Source organism: Pelodiscus sinensis, chromosome 1, assembly GCF_049634645.1.
Source record: "Pelodiscus sinensis isolate JC-2024 chromosome 1, ASM4963464v1, whole genome shotgun sequence".
NCBI lineage: Eukaryota > Metazoa > Chordata > Testudines > Trionychidae > Pelodiscus > Pelodiscus sinensis.
This window is the reverse complement of record NC_134711.1, coordinates 107,080,273-107,100,585: the sequence shown is the minus strand read 5'-3', so window position 1 is coordinate 107,100,585 and position 20,313 is coordinate 107,080,273. Positions and strand designations below refer to the sequence as shown.

At 46.2% G+C, this 20,313-nt stretch overlaps 1 protein-coding gene across 5 annotated transcripts in view; it reads right to left on the bottom strand.

Annotated features, from left to right (window-relative positions):
• Positions 1 to 20,313, bottom strand: part of DDX11 (DEAD/H-box helicase 11) — a 66,783-nt gene that overhangs the window by 22,387 nt on the left and 24,083 nt on the right. For 2 of the 5 annotated variants that reach the window (XM_075940737.1, XM_075940740.1), the window contains exons 2-7: positions 16,623 to 16,769; positions 14,700 to 14,933; positions 10,038 to 10,124; positions 7,489 to 7,646; positions 3,168 to 3,213; positions 738 to 845 (exon numbers count right to left, since the gene is read on the bottom strand). In XM_075940737.1, the coding sequence (XP_075796852.1) occupies positions 738 to 845; positions 3,168 to 3,213; positions 7,489 to 7,646; positions 10,038 to 10,124; positions 14,700 to 14,933; positions 16,623 to 16,766 (777 nt within the window). In that variant the 5' untranslated portion in view covers positions 16,767 to 16,769. Of the gene's footprint in view, positions 1 to 737; positions 846 to 3,167; positions 3,214 to 7,488; positions 7,647 to 10,037; positions 10,125 to 14,699; positions 14,934 to 16,622; positions 16,770 to 17,489; positions 17,999 to 20,313 lie in introns of those variants that run through there. The other 3 variants (XM_075940751.1, XM_075940727.1, XM_075940743.1) reach the window with 3 other exon arrangements.

Below are 20,313 nucleotides of genomic sequence, written 5' to 3'. Positions count from 1 at the left end.
GAGCTGTGCACTCCACAGAGATTCCCTCCAAAGAACTCTGGAATTGAGGCTCATTGATGGTTACAGATTTGGACCGGCAGAGTCCTGAAGAGTTTGCAGTCCAGCCTGACATGTCAAGGAGCTGAAACATGGCTCAGCGGCAGCAAAGGTCTCACTTGTTGTGTCTGAGAGGGGTAACTTAGTGGCTCATCGTTCTGGGAACCCCATGAGAGTCTCACCCCAAGCACATAATGTGGGAATGAAGCACGGTACAATGTCAGATTCAAAAGATTAGGGAAGGCCAGTGTCTTCTCTGATTTTAACAACCTAAGCTAAGCCTGTTCATTACTAATTAGAGAGGTAAAGATATAATTGTTTATACAGTTAACCATGAACAGTTACACACAGGCTCCCATGGAGCTGACTGCCACCCCATACTGCTGGCTCTGTATCCGAGGCAGCAGTGTGGGGCAGCAGCCAATCCCCTGGGAACAGGGTAGGCAAGTAGGTGCGTATAACATGCAATCGCTAAAAATTTCATTAGTTACATGGTTACCCAGTTATTCACTTTTTAATATCCCCATTGCTAATGTCACTTTTGGATGAGCAAAATTTGGGCACCTGAAAAAGCGAGTCTCAAATACTTTAACTAAGCATTTACAGTGACTTCACTGTCATATCGCTCTCGTCTCCTGGGCTGTTACATTCATCGGACAGCATTTCAGTTCCTCTAAGAACCACTTCATAGTGTTGCATACCTGCCTGGACCCGAGGGACACTAGCCGTATCTCCTCACCGAAAGGGCTCTTCTGAACTTCATGCACAAACTGAGCCAGCTGGGAGTGTGTGCGGCTGCAGTAGTAAATCTGTGATGAAACAAAAAAGGGAGGCTAGAGGAACTCAAGAGAAAGTTCCTCCCTTCTACCAAGAACATCATAAATACAAGGTGGGGTACATGTTCAGTGATATGAAGGTATGCACAACATTCAAAAAATTACTTGATAGCCTTTCCCCTCCTGCCTCACACCCCATGTTCTTGGGTTTATTTTAGTTGATTCCACAGGCCTACAGTATGGGCATCTACAGGGAATGCCAGATAAGCAGCAAAGCCAAACTCAAGCTATCATCACTGGCATCCACACAAGTGAACAACAGAAACATTACCAATTTTCAGAGCCTGGTTTTGGTAGCACCCTTGACAAAGGTCCTGTAACTGAGTGTACAAACCACAGACTAGAAAGGAAAGTGTTGAGCAGCTACTTGGGCCTAAGCAGCCCCACCATGCTACACAGGCAAAACATGGGTTTCAGAAGGAGCTCAAATGGAGACCAGTCCAATTCAATAGCAGCAACCAGTAGAGGTGAATAGAGCTACTCTTAGCTCCTTGGAAGGAGCACTGAGGAAGGTCAGCCCTCTAGAACAGGGGTCTCCAAACTACGGCCCGCGGGCCGGATGCGGCCCGCGAGGCCCTCTCATCCAGCCCGTGGAGACCTTTTTGTCTACGGAAAAAAAATTACGGAAATTTACGTGTATCCTGCCAAGATCAGCCGCCGCTTACGTGGACGTTATGTTTTTACCGAATTAAAATAGAGGCACGCAGTAGTGCATTATGTTTTCCAACCGATCATTACATTGCAAAACCTTATTCGCTGCTTACTTTTTCTACTTCCGTTCACAGTCAATGAGATGATATAACGCCATCTAGTGGCGGAGTTTTTAAATGGTTTGCTGCTGGTTCAAGACTTGATTATTTTGATCACAGTTTGCCAGTTGCGGTTGACTGTTGCGATGAGGAGGTGTTGGTGTCAATTAGCGTCTGATTTCGAAACATGTTGCACTCTATTTTATTTAGTGATAATTTCCTTCGCGTAATTCCTTCGCGTATAAACATTTTCAAGAATGAAATACGTGAAGAACAATTTGAGAACAAACTTGTCCGATGATAATCTCAGGTCACGGTTGATGTTAGGGACAACAAATCTAAAGCCAGAAATGTCTGCTATTTTGGCATCCAGGAAACAATTTCACCATTCACACTAATACAGGTGTTCATGTGTAGTGTATCAATGTGTTATTAAATAATAACTGAATAAAATAATATTAAATAAATAATTAAAAACAACATTCATGTTTTGATTGTTTTTTATTTGGACCTCAAGTGTGTAGTCGGCCCCCGAACTGCTGTTTGATAGTTAATGCGGCCCTCGGGCTGAAAAGTTTGGAGACCCCTGCTCTAGAACCTCAGCCTATCATGAGTCTGCCAGACCTGCAGAGAAAAAGGACTCGAGACTTCGAAGGTCTGAGATTTACTTGTGATTCATACTGCTATCTTTACTTTGCCCACTGGCACAAAGTGGACTAGTAGGAACTAATTCAGGGAAACAGCAGCACAGCACATAGGCTGCAGAACACAGCTGTTTGCCATCAGAACTTGATGGCAAGGTTAGGCCTGGATTCTATTACCAAGTCTTAGGGCATGCAAAGGGCTGTCCACCTACCCTGCTAGGAGAGAATCTGGGTGGGAAAGACCCCCAAAACTTGCACAGGAGGGACCTTGAGACAGATCCATGGGAGGACTGGAGACCTAGGATTATCCTTTGACTCTGTTGACTATCCTGAGTGACTCAATTGGAGGACTGAGCCTCTAGAACTAGCATCCCACATGTGAGGACCAATCAAGGCCTGGAGGCGGGGGAGCATGGAAAGCCTCTTCCCGCCTTGCCAGGAGCATGAGGCGATTCAAAGCACTGCGTGCTCCTGGCAGTATAGAGGAAACTTCATGCGCTTCCTCCCCGTCCCCAGGCTGTAATTGGCCTGGGAGCGGCAGGGCCTCCACAGGCCGGATCTGGCCCTAGGAGGCCCTTTTGCCCACCCCTGCACTAAGAGAACCAAGTGGCAAGTAGGCAGTAATGGTCATTTCTAGTATCGTGCACTTTCAGTCACTTCAGGGAGAAAATCTTAGTTATCTTAGCAAATAAACTGTCTAAACAATCAGTTTAAATCAAGACAGTAGCAAGAAATCCCTTTATCAGTTCAGGGCATCCACAAAGCTTCTTTTGACAAGCTGAGGGGTAATCTAGATCCCTGGTTCCTAGTTCCCTCTGTGCCATACCATACTGCAGCTCTCAGGAAACTAGTTCTTTTACACACATTGTGAAGGGGAGATGATAGGCCCCTCCACATCTTACCTTGGTCACATGTTCTTCCTCCAAATCATCATCATCTTCATCCAACCTGTGGGGGTGGGAAAACAAAACCATTTTCTTTCAGTAGGTTTCTAAAAGATGTCTCATATACAGTGCTCACCCTTGAGAAAGTGACTTCAAGCAAGGTGGCAGCATCAGCTCAGGAAAAACCTCCATCTCTGTGCTAAAGTGAGGTTTTTAGAAATGCTCCATAAGTCTGATAGAAAGTTATCAGGGTCACTATTTAGCAATTACATCTCCAGTACCCAGCACTAATCTGAGCATTCTTTGGCATCCTCTTTACCAGGCACTTTACAAAGTTTAGGAGGATTTATTAGCTCATGAGCTCCAGACCCTACCTAATCAGTTCTACACTATTCCTTGGTACACTACTTAAAATAAAACCTCAAGTAAAACATATATGCTACGAATAGGGGCAGCGGTCAGGAGAGCCAACAATCTAATATAAGAGATTCTCTGAAAGGTGTTAAACCAGATTGGATGACTGAGAGGTGCAGGCATTAAGTTTAAATCAGAATTTGGATTCATTTTGCCATGTGTTTGAGCATTTAGGATGGAAGTGAGGTACTATCTGCTCTCTGTGTTCAGTAAATAACCAAAGGGATTTTGGGGCAGTAGGCATTTGCTCTACTGTCCTTGACTAAAATCATCTATTCCCCATACCATTGCTTAACATCACGTTCCAGTTACAGGCAACCCCTGCACTTATGACTTACCGTATATACTCGAGTATAAGTCGACCCGAATATAAGCCGAGGCACCTAATTTTACCACAAAGAACTGGGAGAGAATATTGACTCGAGTATAAGCCTAGGGTAGGAAATGAGGCAGCTACTGGTAAATGTAAAAAATGAAGATAGATACCAATAAAATTACATGAATATTTATTTCAAAGAAAAACAATAACCTAGCTCTGTAAGTGCAAAAGGGGGTCAACAAAAACAATATGGTATCAAAAATACCGTAACTTTAAAAGTACAACAACTTTAGCTCAATCAGCAACCAAGCTAACACACAAGAGCTAAAATCCTTCAAAACTGGAGTTCTCCTCCTCATCATCTGTATGTCCAAACAGAGCTTCAGCTGGTGTGAGGTTATCAGCATAGACATTGTCATCATCACTGAGTTGACAGTCATCACCATCACTGCTGTCGTTCTCATACAAAGCGCTGTCTTCACTGCCATCCATAGCATTACTAATGCCACATTTCTTGAAGGCACGTTGCACCAGGTCCTCTGGAATCTCTTCCCATGCATCACGAACCCACTGTGCTATCAATTCTATGTCTGGCTTCCTCAGATTTCCAACTTTTGTCAGTCGAGCTTGACCAGATGACATCCATTCATGCCACATCTTTCGCACACGGTCTTTGAAAGGTTTATTTAAACACACATCTAGGGGCTGCAATACAGATGTAAGCCCACCTGGAATAACTGCCAAAGTAACTTGAGAAGACTTTGCCAATTTTTTTATGTCATCAGATGTGTGGGCTCTGAACATATCCCAAACTAGCAATGATGGTTTTTTCTTTAAGGTTGCTCCTGGTCGTCCGTTCCAAATTTCTTCCAGCCATTTTTTTGTTCTGTCTTCATCCATCCAGCCTTTAATATGTGCACGCACTAGAATTCGTGGTGGGAATTTGACCTTTTTAGGCAAGGTCTTTCTTTTAAAAATAATGACAGGCCGCAGCTTAGTTCCATTAGCCAAACATGACAGAACGACTGTGAAATGGTTTTTTTCATTTCCTGTGGTTCTTAGTAAAATAGTTTTGTCTCCCAAACTTGCCACAGTTCTGTTGCTTGGAAGATCAAAGGTCATAGGCGTTTCATCCATATTCCCAATATCTCCCAGGTCATAGTTATGGATCCTTCTTTGTTTTATGATGAATGAATGGAATGACATCACTTTTTCATCAAGGTCTTTTGGCAGCTTCTGTGAAATCTTCGTTCTTTGCCGCAAACATAGGGCAAACCTATTCATGAAGCGGGTACACCATCCTGCTGATGCAACAAAATTTTCAATGCCTGGTGCTTTAAATTTGTCATCTTTAGCCATTTGAAGGGCATGTAAGCGAATTCCCATGCGTGTTACACAGTAACCATTTTGACGACACTCCATAACCCATTTATGCAATTCAGTCTCTAGAGCCCCATATGAAGTCGTTAAACCACGTCGAGCTTTTTTTGCCTTTGGAATCTTTTCCAAGTCAGCTTTCATTTTCCGCCACTCCCTTACTTGTTTTTCGTCAACACTAAATTCCCTACTTGCAATACTGTTATTGCTTTCTTCTGCTCTTGACACAACCTTAAGTTTTAAACCAGCTTCGTATGACCTGCGTTTTTGTTTTGGTCCAGGATTAGAAGTACCGATATTGGGATCTATTTCTAACAGGATAAAAAAAAGAATTTTTAGGATGGGGGGGCGCCAGGCCCCGTCCCTCCTTTTTGACCCCTCTTACTTCTCATAAGCCCCACTCCTTATAGAATCCACCCACTCCATCCCCTGTATTCTACATATTGTGTAAGGAGTATACAGCTCAGCGTCATAAGTTGAGAGAGATTGTATACTAATTAATGATCATCTAATAGATCTCACTGGACAATAAACTTTACATGCAGGGTTTTACCTTTTAGGACAAATTCAGTGCAAGTGCTTAAGATTTCTTGGTAGGAGAAATAAATAAATAAATAATGTTAAATATTAGAAGATCACAACACAGTCCTCAAAGTCCTCCCGCCAATCCAATGAGCCCCTGAAGGGCCACCTGCAAGAAAGCGCCCAGCACCAGCTCACGCAGCTAGACCCGGGGCGAGGCCGCTGGCTCCGAGCAGCACGTGCGGGCGCACCCGCAACCCAAGCGGCTGGCAGAGGCTCCGAGCGCCCCGCGCAGCGACGGCCCCCGACACACGGAGCTCAGCCCGCTCCCAGCAGCGCCCCCCGCCCCGAGCGCCTTGGTTACCGGGGCCGGAGCTCCGGGCTCACGCGGCTAGACCCGGGGCGAGGCCGCTGGCTCCGAGCAGCACGTGCGGGCGCACCCGCAACCCAAGCGGCCGGCAGAGGCTCCGAGCGCCCCGCGCAGCGACGGCCCCCGACACACGGAGCCCAGCCCGCTCCTGGCAGCGCCCCCCGCCCCGAGCGCCTCGGTTACCAGGGCCGGAGCTCCGGGCTCACGCGGCTAGACCCGGCCGGCGGCAGAGACGCGCTGAGCCCGCCCGCCTCAGTTCTCGAGACGCTGACTCGAGTATAAGCCAAGGGGGGCATTTTTCAGCACAAAAAATGTGCTAAAAAACTCGGCTTATACTCGAGTATATACGGTAATTGGTTTCTGGAGAACCGTCGTAAGCTGGGCTGTCACAACTCAAACCCTTACTGCCCACAGGGGCAATGTTATGAATGGGGGTTCATTCCTGGTCTGCTTTGCCTCCTGGGAGTTGTAGTCTCCTGGAGCCAGGGGGCTCTGCTGGGCAGTAGGCGGCCCTGCAGCGCGGCGTGAGGAGCAGTGCAAATGGCACCACGAGCCAGCCAGCCGGAGAGGTCGTAGGTTGGGAGTCGCTTGTATGTGCCTAGTTACCCCAGAAGTGACTGCATTTCAGTGCTAGGTTAAGCAATTCCATTTACATGTAGTTTAATACATGCTTTGGATTTATTCAGCTAGAAAAGAGTGCTATATTATACTTCATGATCAATCCAAATTTTCAGTGTGCTTTGCTTTTCTTCTGGTAACATATGGTTTAAGCTGAAACCCAGATGTCAAAAGAATTATGTGCCTATGAGACACGGTATGTGGCTTTTATACAGAGGTTCAGTGTCCTTCAGCAGGTTCACATCTTCTTTTTACATGCTAGAGCCTCAAAAGCTGTCAGTAGTAATTTGCAGAATTAACATCTTTTACTAACCGCCCAAGGAGTATTTTACTTCTCTGACGTAAGGAATTTGAACTCGAGTCATTTAACCAGCACATGGGGAACCAGGCTTAGATGAAGTGGCTGTCTCTACACATTCCAGAGAAGATACACTTCTTCAGATCAGAATTCAGGCCACAACGCTGTCAACATGAAGCTGATCCAGCTGAACACAAGCTGCTGGGGTTCATGTATTTCATGGAAATAAAAAATCTGACTTCCAAGGCTTAAATAGGGGAGAAACTCCAGATTCATGAAAGGCACATTTAGATCTAAGAGGAAGGATCCCCAAGTATCCACAACCGAACCCCAGGAACCAGCAAGCCAGAAACTCCCTGCATCATTATCACTATACAAGAAGCAAGTCCCTGGCAAGAAATTGCCCATTCTCAAGCCTTACCCGGATCCCACTTTCGTCTCCTCATCACTCTCATACTCGGCAAGGATCAGCTCCTCCTCCTCATGATCCAACTGCTCTAGATCATGTGATCCTAACTCCGTTGACAAGATCTCCTTACTAAGCTGGAGCAGGCGCTGAGTCTCATCATCTTCAAGCCTCTGGAATTAGCACAAAGAACGACCATTCACTCCCAGACACAGAGCACACAAGAGACAGTTCAGAGAGCCGCAAGGTCTCCTACAGAACGCCGGGAACAGGATTCCTCCATATCCCCAACACAACAGAGTTACATGACCAACGATATTTGGAATGGTTCAGCACCACAGGATACAGTCAATAAAAAAAGACAATACAGATGTGCTTGTGCAGTGAACAGATGTGCAAAAACAAGTACTTATGTGCAGAACTACCCATAAGTAACTGATGTACCAGAGGTCCATCTAGTCCAGTGTTTCTCAACTTTTGTTTTATAAAGTACCCCTTTAAAAAAGAAACCCATTATAAGTACCTCCCGTTAAAAAAACAAAATTAGAAGTATCCCTAGTACCTACAGTCTTCAGACACACACATTTTCTACCATTGTAACACATTTGTTTAAACAACTTAATCGTAGCCGGGTAGGTGATGAAATTTTTGGGTATAAAAAGTACAAAAATAATAAGCGCTGTAAAACTTAAAACAAAAAATTCAGTTTTCTCCAAATTTCAGTTGTGTTGAAGTACCCCCCCAGATATCTCTCAAGTACCCTTAAGGGTACTAGTACCACTGGTTGAGAAACACTGGTCTGGTCAGGTATCCTGTGTGACAGGGGCCAGTACAAGATGATTCACTGTGCAAAAAACTATGTAAAAGATTATATGGAATAGCCTGTCCCTATGGGAATTTATTCTTAGCCTCAAGCTGTTAATGGCTGATTTATGACCTGAAACACATCCCATATCATTTTATCCTTTACAGCTTTTAAAGATTGTGATGTTTTATTTCTAGAAATATCTAACCCCTTTTATTGACTTTTCTGAAATCATCATCAATAATATTTTATGGAAGTGAATTCCTAGCACTGTAGATACATGACTATTCAAATACCTACTATCTAACATCCCTATTCCAAGTGAAGGAATACTAAGAATTTAGGAAAATATTATGATATTATATAATAGGTAACTGATCACAGAATTGCCTGTTCAAGCACACTGAATGAGCATATGCAAATTTCAGCAGGTGTCCATGGCATAACTTGATGCTTAATTAAATGCTCAGAACTGGGAGACCTGAGACCAGTCCAATCAGCCTTCTATTTAATGGGGAAAAATAAAATATAGTGTATTTATTCACAAAGTATGGTCATTTTCAAACCACACTGACATATCACTGTTTGAAGAAAGACAACAGATGTAATTGTCCCCCAAAGGGGAACCAACATAAATAAATTTAAAAACGCTCTCTGATTAATTTCATGTAGCTGCCTTCTTTTTTTCTTTTGCGCTACCACTATCAGGAGCAGAAACTGAACCCAAACCTAGAGACTGTATTAAAAAAGTTACTCCAACAAGTTTGTACTATTTTTTGTGAATTAAAAAAAAAAAAACCACACACACACACACACACACACACACACACACCCCTACCACTATAGAAGTAGACATACAGGAATGCAATGGAAGAGAATGTGGTCCACCAAAGGACACCCTTTCCCTTTTCAGACATACAAATGGAATCATGGGAAATATTCATACCAACAAATCACATTTCACACCCATATCTTGACAGTGTCGAGAATAAATGCAGACAAACTTGTGACCCACAATTCAAGACATTTACATCCCAATTTTGCAAACACTTATGCATAGAAGTTGTCCCAATGATCTCAATGATAGTATCCTTAAGAGTAAAAGCACATGTATGAACTAAGCATGTTAAACCGTGGGTAATTGACTAGTCGATGAATTGGTAGGCACTTCTGCATTCCTCCTTTGAAATGATCAAGAGCCCCAGCAGGGGCTCTTGTACATTCCAAAGGAGGAATGTGGAACTCCGCGTACAGCCCAGGGCCAGCGGGAGGTCCCGCTGACTCCGGGCTGCACACGGGTGCCTCCTTTGAAATGCACAAGAGTTCCCAGTGAGGGCTCTTGTACATTTCCAAAGCAATGGAAGCTGGGGTCAGCGGGGGACTCAGAGTCCCCCGCTGACTCCAGGCTCCATGCTATGGGCTCCACTGCCCCTTTGAATTGCACAGAAGTAGCTGATTAGCTGTGCAGCGGCTGCCCCTTTGAAACTGCCCACTCCAAGCGATTCAAAGGGGCAGCAGGGGAGCCCAGGATCAGCTGCGAACTCCCCAACTGACCCCGGGCTCCCTGCGAACCTGGAATCAGCTGGGGAGTATATGAAATAGAGGTAGCAAGGGGGATGAAATTGACGTCGACATTACTATCCAATAAGCAAATGCTTATCGGATAGTCAACTAGTCTTTAACATCCTTAGTATGAACAAGCGTCAGCAGGACCTTAACCTCTATTGCAGAAGCTCTTCTGCTCTCTGGGATAACTCACCTTTCTTTTTGATGCATATTTTAATTGCACATTATGGCGAATTTTCTCAAGACGAACCTCTCGTTTCTTCCTCTTGATTTGTTCTTCCTAAAATGAAGGGTGTAATCAGGTTAATTCATTAATTTAAGCTTAGAAACACAACATTCTTCCCCAGGCTTACTGTGGGATAAAACATGCACCTCAGGAATACCCAAAACACAGATCCTTCCTTCCTTACAACATGTAAAGAACTGGCATTCTACAAATAGGGAAACCCTGAAAAATCCAAAGCAATTTGGGATAACTTTTTAGTTAACATATATGCTGAAAATAGATATGCCTTTACCCTATCCCTCTTCATTTATTTTTTGTTTGTATTATGATGAATCTGGGTATTTTGGTATATCTGTTATTTAGAAAATCTGATTAAAAATTACATAAATTATAAAAAAAAAAATACTTCCTCCTTGTATCTATCACTGGTATTTGTGATACAGGTTGTACCTCCAAAAGCTAGCATTTTCCCTGGTCTGGCAACATCCTTCGATCGGCTCCTGGAAAGAGAGCTGGGAGCCTAAGGGCAGGAGGACTGGCCAGGGCAATAGGATCAGCAGCCTGGCTGGGGACAGTGCGAGACTGGAGCTGGAGCCCTGTAGCAGCCTCTAGCAGCCAATGGCAGTCTTTAGCAGCCTGCGGGAGCATGCGACCAAGCCAGAGTTCCCCAGCAGCACAGGGCTGGAGTCCTCAGTTGTCCTCAGGAGCTGTGGTTGGAATCCCACAGCAGTGCAGGACCAGAGTGTGGAGCTGGGGCACTGTGGCCGCCCACAGAATCGTAGGGCTGAAGTCAAGCCCACAGCAGCCTGCTGGAGTGTGGAGCCAGGGCCAGAGCCCCGCAGCAGCCCCCTGGAGCATGGAGCCAAGGCCCAAAGGCTGCCCTTGGATGCGCAGGGCTGGAGCCCCCCAGCAGGAACCGGGAACCTCTGCTGCTCAGGAATCCAGCAGCAGGTGGTCAAGTAGCCCAGCCATCTTGGAGGTGGGCAAGGCAGGATGCCTGCTGGAGCAGCCTGCCAGAAGTATGCAATGAGCTTGGGAGCTGGAGGCGGCAAGAGACCTCCCCTGGTCTGGCAAATTCTCTTGTTCGGGACTGGTCAGATCCTGACAGTGCCAGACCAGAGCGGTCCAAGCTGTACCACCAACAGGTAGGTCAACCATATATTACTGGTCTATCCAGCTATGTAGACTCTCTCCTCAAACCCTACGCAACCAACACCCCCAGCTATCTCCGAGACACTACTGACTGACTACTTCCTAAGGAAACTACAAAACATCGATAACCTCCCCAATAACACCATCCTTGCCACCATGGATGTAGAAGCACTATACACCAATATCCCACATGAAGACGGATTACAAGCTATTAGAAACACTATCCCAGAGGACACCACTGCCAACCTGATAGCAGACCTATGTAACTTCGTTCTCACCCACAATTATTTCCAGTTTGAGAACTTATACCTCCAGATCAGCGGCACAGCCATGGGTACACGCATGGCCCCACAGTATGCTAATATCTTTATGGCTGACCTAGAACAACGTTTCCTCAACTCCCGTCCCCTTTTACCCCTTCTCTACTTACGCTACATCGATGACATCTTTATGATCTGGACGCATGGCCAAGAAACACTGGAGACATTCCACAGAGATTTCAACAACCTACACCCCACCATTAACCTCAGCCTGGACCATTCCACATGAGAGATCCATTTCTTGGACACCACAGTACAAATCAACAATGGAAAATTAGACACCACCCTCTACAGAAAACCCACTGACTCATACAGTTACCTACATGCTTCCAGCTCCCATCCAGCACACACCATACGATCCATCATCTATAGCCAAGCCCTTCGATACAACCGCATCTGCTCTAATCCCACTGACAGAGACCAGAAACTTCAGGATCTCTACCAAGCATTTATAAACCTCAACTACCCACCCAGAGAAATAAAAAAGCAAACTGAAAGAGCCAAACGAATACCTAGAAACCATCTACTACAAGACAGACCCAAGAAAACCAACAATAGAACACCACTTGTCATCACCTACAGCTCCCAACTTAAATCTGTCCAAAACATTATCAAAAAATTACAGCCTATACTGGAACAGGACACTAAACTCCAAGAAGCTCTGGGAGACAGACCCATAGTCTCCTATAGACAACCACCTAACCTCAAGATGATTCTTACCAACAACCACAGGACATACCACACTAATACCAACCCTGGTACTTTCCCTTGCAACAAACCCCGTTGCCAGCTTTGTCCACATATTCACTCTGCTGACACCATTATTGGGCCTAACCAAGTGAGTTATAAGATCAAGAATACATATTCCTGCGCCTCCAGAAATATAATCTATGCTATCATGTGCCGAAAGTGTCCGTCTGCTATGTACACTGGACAAACGTCTCAGACACTTCGCCAAAGAATCAATGCCCACAAAACAGACATTAGACAGGATCACAAAGAAAAAACAGTTGCTTGCCATTTCAACCAGAAAGGACACTGTCTCAATGACCTGCTAACCTGCATCCTACTTCAGAAGACATTCAAATCTGCACTTGAAAGGGAATCCTCTGAACTGTCATTCATGCTAAAATTCGACACTCTCCGCGGGGGGCTGAACAAAGACTCCAGCTATCTTACCCATTACAAAAATAGCTTCCCCAATTATCACCTCTAATACTATTAACTCACAGACATCTACCCTTCCCCACCTCTAATATCATTAACTCACAGGCATTCACCTTCCTTTCCCCCTCCCCCCCCCCCGCATCCCCCTTCTGTTCTGAAATGTGATTTGTCCTTTTCCTATGTGTTCATTTTTTTTAATTGTATCCTTTGGTATATATGGTTGTGACTATTTTCTTCCACTATTTGATCTGAGGAAGTGGGTCTGGCCCACGAAAGCTCATCATCTAATAAACCATCTTGTTAGTCTTTAAAGTGCTACATAGTCCTGTATTTTGTTTCAGCTACACCAGACTAACACGGCTACATTTCTATCACCTTCAGACATGTATCTGATCGTCTCTCTTTTAAAGTATTTTTCTTTACTAAAAAGTTACAAGAAGAAAATTAAAAATTTCTGTTGTGTCAACCATATTTACAACACACCACAGTTCATTTCAGCTCTCAAAATTCCAAGTGCTAACAATTCAGTTTCTATAAAGAAAGGGAATAGGGCATGTCGACACCCAAAAGCTGTGCATGGGGAGAGGAGGCCATTCAGCTCCAGTGGTATAAACCATTAGCTGGATGATTCTGATCTGCAATAATACAAGATTGGCACATATTGGCCATAAGTTGGTTTCAAAGGTGAATTAAAGTGAATGGAAGGATTCCCAAATCCTCTCTGCACCAATATCTGGTTGTGTCTCTAGATGACACAGATTAACAGTCATGTGGCTCTCCACAGCCAGAAAACTGTGCATGTGTGAGAGAGAACAAAAGTGCATGTTCTACAGCAGTGGTTCTCAACCTATTTACCAGTGAGCTTCATATGCAGCTTTCTGGGTGTTGTGTGGGCTGCATCCACACAATATATATATACATATACTACCTGTACTAGGCATGTAAGCGATTAGTTGACTATCCAATAAACAAAGGCTTATCGGATAGTCGACTAGTCCCTCAACTAGTCGCCCTCCTCTCCCCTGCTTCTATCAGAGCTAACCCTGTTGCAGCTTCTCTGCTTATCGACTAGTTGATGGAAAATCCATCAACTAGTTGATTAAATTTAACATCCCTAACCTGTACAGGCCTGAGGATGTCACAAGGGCTGCAGCTACATGTTGAATGGGCTGCTGGTTGAGAACCACTGGTTTTGAATTAGCAAATGCCCAAATCAACAGAATTCACTGATTCTGGAGGTGCCTTAGCCATAGAGCAGATGGGTAGCTGCTGATTGCTGTCAGTGCAGTACAGGCTTCAGCAAGAATAGTACAAGTCCAGCATGGACTCTAGGTACATACTCGGCTTGCTAGTCCACTTGAATCCTGTGCTGCACTGTCTTCACTGTTGTTGCTACAAATGCTAGTTAGATTAAAGCTCGTTTGGATAGCATATGCAGCTACCATTGTCCCAGCTCACTGAGGAGACATTCTCCAGAAATACCTGAAAGTTATGAACATGTCAACAGCTTCGTGTCCTGCCTAGTATTCTTTTGATTATTGGTACAATTGGGACACTTGCTACAGTCCTGAAAAACACAAGTATTATTTACATACTGGTCAGCTACAAGTACTTAGTAGATCAGAACATCTGACTTTACAAAGTTCCCTATCGTGCTGCCCATTGTGTTCTGCACAGACTAGGGATGTAAAATCCTGTTTAATTGGTTAACCAGTTAAACATACTGTTTAGCCAGTTATCCGATTAAAGGAGGGGTGGGGGCAGCGGGGTGCCCTGCCTGAGGGGTTCCTGGAACCTCCACAGACAGAGGTTGCTCTGAACACTGAAGTGGCCCACTGCAGGCACTGGCTGCTCCACTTCAGCCAGAGCAGCCCCTGCCTACAGCCCCTCCCACCACATGGAGGCGGCGCTCCAGCCCCCACCAGTTAAGCCTTTCACATCCCTATCACAGACAGCTACTGATTACAACTATAAAGAAGCAATTTTGGACCTTCAATCTGTCCACCATGTCCCGCTCTTCTTTTTTCTGGATAAACTCCGTGATCCAATCTAGCTCCGCTGTTGAACCTTGGCAGTTTGAGGCTTCCATGCTGCAAGAGGCAGGCCACTGTTTGTCTTGTCCATTACGCTCATCAGCAAGGAGACGAGCCTCCTCTTGTTTCTTTTTTTCTTCAAAATCTCTGAGCCAAGAGAGTGCTCCACAGATAAGACTCAAGGATTTTCCCTGCAATTAAAAAAAGAATAAAAATACCCACAATCACACTGGGAAAAGGGAAGTTATCACAGCTCTTTAAAAAAATCCAGATGGCAAAACATATTTTGTCATGTTAAAAATGCCTCTGTAGGTCTCAGGTTATGCATAAAGCAACAAAAGATATTACTCAAGATGTACTGGATGGCACAGAGGTTGCACAAGATAAAGGCCTGAGTCTCTGATGTTTGGTGGGGCTGTAATAAAAAAATTAAGTACCTTGAGGCATATTTTATGAGGCAGTTCAACTGTTAGGCTGTTGTGCAAAGAGGTAGAAACAGGCTAAAACAGTGTTTATCTTCAGCAGCCAAATTTTAACCAAAAGTTATATCCTACATTTTTATGTGCTAAGCTGTATTAATTCTGCCACAAAGATTTTGGTTCTTGAGGTCTGAAATGACCAGGTGCATAATTTTATAAAAATGGAGGAGTACACTTCTGCCTACAATACAGAAGAGGAAATCAGACCTGTTTGAGTTAGCAGCCACAGAAAGAATATCTTATTACCAAAGAAAGCAGTTATGAATCTAAAGAAATGTAGACCCTAGATACGTTTGGATAAAACATATTGAGATGCCTAAAAGAATGCCAGAGCTGCATTCCACTTAATTCCTCCTCTTTTTCCCTCCCCTTCTCCCTATTCATGTATTTCTTCTATTTTATTATTGTTACCTATTTTGTTATTGTCACCCTAACATGTTATGTCTATACAGTGTTGCCTAGTTTTGTATTGTCTGGTCTGCAGTTCTGACCAACTGTAAAGTTGCACAATTATATAAATTCTACTGGATACCCTGTGAAATGTGGTATCAAGAAACATAACAAAGCTCCAAGTCATTTACCTTTTTTGTACTTTGTTTCTTTAAGAAAATCAATTTTAAAAATTAATCACAATAACCCCAGAAGAGGTGATGCACTGATTCAAAATTAGATGTATTAATACAAGTTTCACAAGTTGGATTTCCATAAGAAAGAGGCACTAACCCACTGCTAGACAAGAGCCCCAGTGATGTGGCTCAGTAGTATTTGAAATAATGAGACTCATATTATCATAATAATATTATATGATAGGCACATTTCACTTTTAATGCTTTTACACTTCCCTCTTAAAAATCAGTCCCTTCTGCTTCTACTTATTTTTTATCCCATTTAAATGTCACATCTTTCTGGTATTGAAGCACACAATCTACACACACTACTACAGGTATATTCCCATCACAAGCATACTGACGGGGGTAATACCTCCATACAGTGACTTGCGCTTTTTAATATACAACTCGAATCGCCATTGGTATTTTTTGGATACTACAGTATATCATATGACTAGCACAAAGACCTGTTTCAGAGTTATCGCTTTCCAGGTTTGTCTCCAAGCCACTGATTGTCAGACTAGTGCTGTTATTCTCCTAGGATATAGTTTTGTCTAAGCAGAATCTTTTTATTACCAGCATGTTTCTGGTACTTCTCTTTGTACCTTTTGTCCATGACAATTAGAAGCCAAAGGTCAACAGCTCTAGACTCTGTGACATCTCAGCAATTCTGGATCCAAACAGGATCGGAAGGGACACAGAAGCAACTTGCAGTGGTGATATGGTCTGTTCACCGCAGTCTCTTGAGTATTCAAACGCAGGACAGGCTCAGCCACACTCAGCTCTCACTTACCGTCCCAGTAGGGCTCTCAAAGATGCCAACCTTGCCTGCTTCCAGAACATCATACAGCGTGGCCATGAAGTCCTCTTGGATGGAGTACGGGGTGTAAGGAAAGGGGAAGTTAACCCGGCCCTTCCTCGGAGCTGCATCAACCATTTCCTGGTACAGAAAACACACTCAGGGTGAATAGTAATAGAAATGTAGCCGTGTTAGTCTGGGGTAGCTGAAGCAAAATGCAGGACAATGTAGCACTTTAAAGACTAACAAGATGGTTTATTAGATGATGAGCTTTCGTGGGCCAGACCCACTTCCTCAGATCAAATAGTCAGGGTGAAGTGCGCGGCCACAGCGCTGCACCCTCCGCCAGGCTGCGGCTAACTCCAGCCTGCTCCTCGGCCAGTTCCCCCAACGCCCAACCCAAGGCTGGCCCCCCAGCCTGACCCCCCCCCCTCGCAGCACCAGCCCCCCAGCCTGACCCCCCCCCTCGCGGCACCAGCCCCCGAGCCTGACCCCCCCCCCCCTCGCGGCACCAGCCCCCCAGCCTGACCCCCCCCCCTCGCGGCACCAGCCCCCCAGCCTGACCCCCCCCCCGTCGCGGCACCAGCCCCCCAGGCTGACCCCCCCCCCCTCGCGGCACCAGCCCCCCAGGCTGACCCCCCCCCCCCCTCGCGGCACCAGCCCCCCAGCCTGACCCCCCCCCCCCGTCGCGGCACCAGCCCCCCAGCCTGACCCCCCCCCCCCGTCGCGGCACCAGCCCCCCAGCCTGACCCCCCCCCCTCGCGGCACCAGCCCCCCAGCCTAACCCCCCCCCCCTCGCGGCACCAGCCCCGCCCGCCAAGCGCCGCGCGGCATCTCTCCGCCGCCGGCCCCTTCGCCCACCTCGGCTCCCGGGCCGCGCGCAGCGCCACCGGCTCCACTTCGAACGTAGCGCCAAAGACACGGGAGGGGGGAGGCGCCACCTGACCCCGCCCCCCTTGCGCCTGACACCACCGCGCGCCAGCACCGCCTCACGCCACCCCGGCAGGACGCGCCGATCTGTGCACTGCGCACGCGCGACGGTGTGGCCGAGCGCGGGCTGCCCCGGAAGCTGCGCGCTCGCGTGCTCGAACTCCCCCAGCGCGTGGATCGCTCCCCCTGCAGAGCTGGGCCCGCGCAGCCGCAAACAGCGGGCGGGGCGGGGGGTTAGGGTCAGGCCCGCACCCTGGCAGCCACCCACAGAGCGTACAGTGCAACTAAGTGACGTCACACAAACACCGCCCTACCCACCAACCTGCTGACCCTTGTTCTTAGCTACATGCCTCTAGCTTCCACCCCGGCCCCAGCACAGAGCCAGGGCTACAGCCACGGCCTCAGAGACAAGCGGAGTTGCCTCAAAGAGGGATGTTACCACATACCTTTTAAAGGATTAACTAATATAAACCTAGGCTTATCAGTTAATCCAAATAATTAGCACATTCCCCCCCCCCCACCTCTGTAGGTGAGGAGGCGGGGTGGGTGTCTAGAGCATTGCTCCTGGGGAACTGGCTTTTAAACTGCCTCCCCTTGTGAGCCTGTGGAGCCCTGTGCTCAGCTCTCCCCCCACCTGCTGCCTCCCACAGAGGTGGCAGGGCCAGGCGGAAACCAGTGTTTGGGGGAGCTGCCATAAAAGCTGGCTCCACATGCTATCCTATGGCACCACCTGTCCTCTCACCCCCATGCTGCTACCTCTGATAGAGGGGCAGTAGTGCACAAGGTGAGGGGAGCAGGTAGGAGCGGAGGCATGCAGGAAGCCAGCTTTCAAGCCAACTCTCCATGTGAATCAGCTCCTACAGAGCCATCTCTTTATCAAAGATAGCAGCACATGTGGGGAGCCAGCTCCATGGAACCACCTGCCCCCACCCCCCTTGCTGCTACATGATTACTAAATGAAATGATGGCTAACATCCCTAGCTCCAATCCCACAGACAGACAAACACCTAGGGCTCGTCTACACTGGCCCCTTTTCCGGAAGGGGCATGTAAATTTCATGAGTCGTAGTAGGGAAATGCGCGGGGGATTTAAATATCCCCCGCGGCATTTAAATAAAAATGTCCGCCGCTTTTTTCCGGCTTTTAAAAAAGCCGGAAAAGAGCGTCTACACTGGCCCTGATCCTCCGGAAAAAGTGCCCTTTTCCGGAGGCTCTTATTCCTACTTTGAAGGCTCTTATTCCTACTTTGAGGGCACTTTTTCCGGAGGATCAGGGCCAGTGTAGACGCTCTTTTCCGGCTTTTTTAAAAGCCGGAAAAAAGCGGCGGACATTTTTATTTAAATGCCGCGGGGGATATTTAAATCCCCCGCGCATTTCCCTACTACAACTCATGAAATTTACATGCCCCTTCCGGAAAAGGGGCCAGTGTAGACGTAGCCCACCAATATCTTTATCAAGTAATAGAGAGCTGGCCGTGTTAGTCTGATCTTGCTAAAACAAAAGGAAAAACTATGTAGCACTTTAAAGACTAACAAGATGGTTTAATAGGTGATGAGCTTTCATGGGCCAGGCCCACTTCCTCAGATCATATTCTGGAAGAGAATTGGCATGACCATATATACCAAAAGAATACAATGAAAAAAGTATATTTTAACATCTTTATCGGGCATTCTTAAAACTTAAATACTTATCTGGGGAAGGGAGGAAACAGACTGACAGAGCCAAACAAGTTCCCAGAAATCAACTCCTTAAGACAGGCCCAACAGGGAAAATAATAGAACACCACTGGTCATCCACTACAGCCCCCAGCTTAAACCGCTCCAGCGTACCATTGACAATCTACAACCTATGCTGGAAAATGATCCCTCATTCACAGGCCTTGGGATACAGGCCAATTCTCGTCTACAGACAGGCCCTCAAGCTGAAGCAAATACTTACCAGCAGCCACACCACACTTCAGATACACACACCCAGGAACCTACCCCTGCACCAAACCCCATTGCCTACTCTGTCCACATATATACCATCAGCACAGGACCTAACCACATCAAGGGCTCATACAACTGCACATCCTCTAATGTGATACACACCATCACATGCTAGCAAGGTGTCTCTGCCATATATATTGGCCAAATGGACTGTCTCTGCGACAAAGGATAAATTAACATAACTCAGATATCAGAAATGGTTACACACATAAACCTGTGGGGGAACATTTTAACTTCACTGGCTGTTCTATAGTGGATTTAAAAGTAGCCATTCTTCTACAAAGGAAATTCACTTCTCAGTTAGAGAGAGAGAATGCTGAACTTGGGCTTGAATAAATATATATTAACTGGTTAACATACTACAAAGGCAATTTCCCATGCTTCGACATTCGCATTTTGCAGCAATAGTGATGAACGGGACACCCAGCCTACTTAATTAGCTTCATTAACAAAGGTCCTACAATTGACAGGTAACTAATTTTGCTATTATATATACTAGCATTACCCACCTTGTTGTGACAGTAGACAAACAGTAGACTCCACTGTTGGCGGAGAAGGCTTGGGCCGACTCGGGCTGCGGGGGCCTCTTCCCTCCCAGCTACTCCCGGGGATGGGGGGGTGCGTGTGCTCTTCCCCTCTCCAAGGTGGTGAGGGGCATGCATGTGCTCGGCCTGCTGCTCCTCTTCCTCCCTCCCTGGAACCTCTCAGCTGCCAGGGGTCTTTCTCCTCCCCGTGGCCATGGGCTGGGAGGTAGGGAAAGGGTTTGGG